Raw genomic sequence first — 5,210 nt, 5'->3', positions numbered from 1 at the left:
CTTAATTTTTGAAACTCTTTATACCTACCTTTCGTATATACTATAAATAAAAAAGGTATAATGTATATGAGGCCAAAATAGATAAACATCACCACGACATACCATCACTAACCCACACGGTATAGCCCACCATCTTAGACCACAACCCACATCGACTGAAACATAGGCAGACAGAAGAAGACACCAACCACAGGTCTACAACGTCCAACCCCTGCTCAACGCTTGCCCTATCATTGTTGTCGCCCAATCATCGCCACCAGCCCGTCACCTAGTCATAAGCCCACTGTCGCTAGCCTGCTGCCTAGTCGCCCATGCTGCTGTCATTATTAGCCCATCGCATAGTCAATAGCCTACCGTCACCAGCTCGTCGTTCACCATGGTCTTCCACTAGAGTGCAAGCTGCCACAACGTCGCAACTCTTATCCCCGATTGGTTGACTCCGACGTGATTTACATTGACACGACAACACCACTTTCTGTTGTAATAGTCATGATATTACAACTTAACTTTCATGATATTACTAAAAACTACCTTTATTTTAACATTTTTAGTGATTTTTCCATTGCAGATTGGCCTCCACCTGAACTTTCTTCTTGCGTCCGCCACTGTGAGTCTAACGGTTCCCATATGTACCAGAGATGAAATCTCCATGTATGTATATAAGAGAAACAATGTGCTCCTCTTATTCTTATCAAACTGTTTTTTATGATATTATTAATCCTATCTAAGCCTTTTAACGTGATAATAACGTGTATAGGATAGTATAACTATTGTAAAGTTTTTAATATTTTTTAAAAATAATAAATATATGTTAATTAATTGAGTTAAAGTGTATAGGGAAGTTGTTTAAGAAGAATGACGCGAGAAAGACTTATATGTAAGAGAAGATTATTTTAATAGAAGATAGTAAAATATATTTAAAATACATATGTGGTCGTCTCTATCGTCGTCCTCTCCCGTCATTGATACCACCACTCTGTTCTCTGGTGCGTGCTCTCCGTGCCTCTCCTGTCTGGCTGTCTCCTCTGGAGGTTGAGAGAGAAGGCACACGCGGCTTCCAAGAATGCCCGATGAGGCGAGGCCAAGCAAGACCTCTTCTCGCTCAGACACGGGAGATGTGCGGAAGCAAGTCGGAGAGGGACAGCGGCCCACTACTCCCCAATCCACGCACCATTACCACCGGCCTCCTGTCGTCCACCACTGCTGATAGGATGATGGGTAGAGAGAGATAAGGGGTGGGGGATACAGTCCAGAGTCGTTGGGGGCGGTGGCGTTTCTTGCCGGGCATGCGTGCTTCCTCAATCTCGCCCCGTCCGCCCCGGACTCCTATTGCCACCAATCGTTGGGCCTTTTTGGGTTTTCGACCTCACCTCACCCATGGGTCAGAGGAGCTCTCCGCCTCTCCCCTTCACACGGCCGCCCACGGCAGGAGAGAGAAAGCGGGGACGAGCAACAGCAGGCCAGGGCAGGCAGGCGCAAGAAACTTCCCCCACCTCCACCTCCTCCTCGCCTTCCGCCTTTATTTCTTCTCGTCTCCTTCCTCGGTCCTATCTCCTCTCCTGCTCCGCCTTTTCCTCATCGGTCCCTCCTCCCCTATCCTCTGCTCCTCATCCCCTGCGCTCCGTTTCTTCGGGGTTTGAGGCGAGTGATCTAGGCCATGGCGGCCACCAAGAAAACCAAGATCGTCTTGGCCCAGCCGGCGGTTGGGGCTCCGACGTCGCGGCTGCCGTTCTTTTCTCGCGCGCCCGGCCCGGTCCGAGGCGCCGGGGACGAGGCGGCGCACAGGGCGAGCCTCAGGTACCGGTCCCTCCTCCAGGACTACCAGGAGCTCATCAAGGTGAGCCGAGAGATTCTCTTCTTGACCCGTCAACTCATGCTGGTGTTGATCTGATCTGAGCTGATCTCGGGATTGGGGGAGGTTTTGCCTCATCTATTCGGTTTGAGAGCCACGTTTATTACTTGTCGTTTTCCCCGGGATTTGTTGTTGTGATGTTTGCGGTGTTTGTTATGCCCTTTCTTTTTGGGGTTTAGGTTTCATTCGTCCCTTGTGTTCTTTTGACGATTTCTTGTGGATCTCTTGCCTTTAGTTAGGTTCAACCTGTTTGCTACGGCGTTCTTAGACCCATCTGTGCATTCGAGTTTCATGGTGTTAGTTTTAGTTCTAGTTTGTTCCACTGCGATTTGCAATTCAGCTTTTGTTGGAGATTTAGCATTCGAGGCATTATAACTTCTATAACATTTTGCTGGGTTTATTTATCTCCACTTTGATATGCATGATCTGAATAATATCTGACAATGGTTAGGTCTTGTTGACCTGTACAGGAAACCCAAGCAAAGAAGGAGAGGCTGTACATGGAGAGGCTCAGGAAGAAGAGGCTTTTGGCTGAAGTCAAGTAATTCTCAGATCATACCATTTTTGCTCAAGTGTGTACATGTGTTATTTGTCTCTCTGTGTGTGCGTGTGTTAACTGTTGTATGTATAGATGGCCAAACGGGTCCTACGGCACTTACACTATAAAGCACGGCGCTATTAGTCATGACACTATTAGGCATTGTTATTAATCGTGCTGGGTCGTGCTGTGCCAGAACTAGCGTCTAGCCATCAGCCCAACCATGGCACTACAATGCCTAATCCTGCCGTGCCAGCATTGACATTAGCATCTAGTAGTGCCCGTTCTATCTCAGGTCTCAAAAAATCTAGATCTAGAAAATCTTTAAGATTATATATATAATTTTAAAGCATCTAGATCTAGTAGTGCCCGTTCTAGCTCAGCTCTCAAAAAATCTAGATCTAGAACAACTTAAGATTATATATATAGTTTTAAAACATGAACATTCATACTAGTATAGAGTGGATTTATTATTTTTAAAACCATAACAAATCATATTTCACAATCACATGCACACATTACAATCGCATCTATAGACCATCAGTTGGTCTAAGCCGTGTCTAGTTGTGCCGACCTCTTGATCGTGTCGTGCTCGTGCTAGTGCTAGCTCATCATGTCGGGGTGGCAGTGGTGGCCTATGGATCGTGTCGTGCCGTGTTAAAGCACTACGGGTCATGTCGTGTCTAGTACCAGTCTATTTAGCACGCCCACTTGACCATCTATAGTTGTATGATGCCTGCGTCAGTGTGTGTTATCGTTGTGTTGTGTGATATCTGTTTATGTGGGTGGCATACTGGCATGTTTGCTAAACAGTTGTGTAAACCCATGGTGTTGCAGATTCTTGCGTAAGAGATACCAATCTATGGCTAAGAACCCCTCTCAGACAATTGCTTGTAGAGTGAAGAATCCAGCACTGTCGTCTGCATCCTGGAGGGCTGCTTCGGTAAGTGACGCCCAGCACCAGTTGGTTCGTGCTGTCGGGAGCTCCAGTAGAAACCAGCTGGTGCAGCCAAGGCGCGGTGGTTCTCCAAGGGTGTATCCGGCGATTGACCTCAATGAGGCCTGTGAGCCGGTATGAAATTGTGATAAACCTCATTCCACTTGCTGCAATAGCTCCCAAACTTGAGTTATCTGAACAGGTTTATCTCATTGCAGGGTTATGAGATGGAAATCGTCGAAGAGCGCCATGGCAACAGGGCCCCTCTTGGCATCAACAAGTCAAAGAGGTATCCAATGGAAAGTGATGCTGCTGCCGGCAACAACTCAAAGAGGTATCCTATGGAGATGGGAAGTGATGTTGTTGCCGGCCCAACCCAGGGGAGGATGCCTGTGTTCTGGGATGTCCAGAACCCAGCAGGGCGATCTGGGAAGAGGAAGATCTCATGTCAGGATCAACGTTAGTCCTTAGAGTATAGGTAAACGACAATGTTAGCTCTGGTACAGCAGTAGTGCCCTAGTAGGATCAGTATGTGCCGTTGCTAGCCTGGTAGATGTAAAGGGATGGCTGGGACAATCTTGACGGTTATCTGCTCATGTTTATTGATGATGAAAACATATGCTGTTGCATGATGAAGTAGGTGGGCATGTGTGTCTGTCATTGTTTTAAAGACTACCGACCCAAAAAAATCCTAGGCGCGGCTAGGCGTCGCCTTACCGCTTTAAGAAGCATGGTGTCTGTGATCCATCACCAAAATCTTGTGGTTAGTACTGGTATGGAGGGCTATTGATTAATGAGAGATGTATACGCTTTCAAGCAAGTAATCTCCTGTTCATGTAGAGTTGAAAAAAAAGTGTGCGCCTGCTCTATTGACGTAGTAAATATGGCAACGACTAATATGCAATCAGTCATTAGGCGAAAGCGTGCAAGTAGTTCTCTTGGTCCGTTTGATCTAGATTTAACTGTATGTTTGTTAAACCTTTTTTATAAAGCTACACGAGGTGGTAGTGAGAGGATTTAAATGCTAATTATAGCATATGGTTAGATCTAGATCTAACAAACAAAAAACCTAGCACGCTTGCGCATAACGACTGCTTGCATATTAGTCGTTGCCAGTAAATATAAAGCTTAAGAAGTTATGTTAGAGTACATTTGATCGTTTAGATATTGTGTTTCGTATGTCATATGTATCTGTGGGTTGTCTTATATCCTAAGCTATATACTGTATATAAACCGCTAAGTCAAGTACTCTATATGAATCATATACTCTATATAAATCGTTTAAGGACTCAATTGCAATACATCCATCTAATTACATAAGTTCTATTTTCCTTCATGGTATCACGAGCTTAGGTTATGACCTAGATTTCCTCTTGCAAAGCCGCCAATGTATGACTTCCGAGGAGATATCTTTGTCGGGGCTGTGCCTTGTAGTTAGGATGTGTGGCTGGCCCTTCTGATCTGCCGTGCCTATTGTCGTGTCGTCAAGCTTGAATAGATTAGGAACATTGGTTTCTCCACGTGATCTAGTGGTTGCTTGGGATCTCCTATCGGCGAGATCATGCCTTGTCCTTTCTGCATGCCATCGTGGTGACGACAGTGGGGGCACAACATCCATGCTTCCTCTCCATGTGTCGTTGTAGTGATGACTGTGGGGAAGCCGCTTGGGCCATAAGCTCTGTCACCTCGTCCCTCAGATCCACACCCAAATTTGTTGATGTTGTGAGTCCTTTTATTCTTTCCGATTGGTGATCAGGTTTGTGCGCCACCGCCCGCTGTCATTCTTGTTGCTTATCACACCCGGATTTAAGGACAATCCAGATGTTGTAAGTAGTGGGTCTCTTTTACTTTCGTCGAGAGGATGACACTAGGAGTTGGGACAC

The 5,210-nt window shown here is 46.0% G+C and overlaps 1 protein-coding gene across 1 annotated transcript; it reads left to right on the top strand.

Moving 5' to 3' along the window:
• Positions 1-1,023: 1,023 nt before the first annotated feature.
• Positions 1,024-3,961, top strand: LOC100277886 (uncharacterized). The gene is made up of 4 exons (NM_001175578.1): positions 1,024-1,837; positions 2,323-2,393; positions 3,228-3,462; positions 3,546-3,961. The coding sequence occupies exons 1-4, from the start codon at positions 1,658-1,660 to the stop codon at positions 3,789-3,791; spliced, it is 732 nt and encodes a 243-aa protein (NP_001169049.1). The 5' UTR covers positions 1,024-1,657; the 3' UTR covers positions 3,792-3,961.
• The last annotated feature ends 1,249 nt before the right edge of the window (positions 3,962-5,210 follow it).

The sequence above is a fragment of the Zea mays genome, chromosome 4 (assembly GCF_902167145.1).
Source record: "Zea mays cultivar B73 chromosome 4, Zm-B73-REFERENCE-NAM-5.0, whole genome shotgun sequence".
In the NCBI taxonomy this organism is placed as follows: Eukaryota; Viridiplantae; Streptophyta; class Magnoliopsida; order Poales; family Poaceae; genus Zea; species Zea mays.
This window is presented reverse-complemented; position numbering and strand designations above follow the sequence as displayed.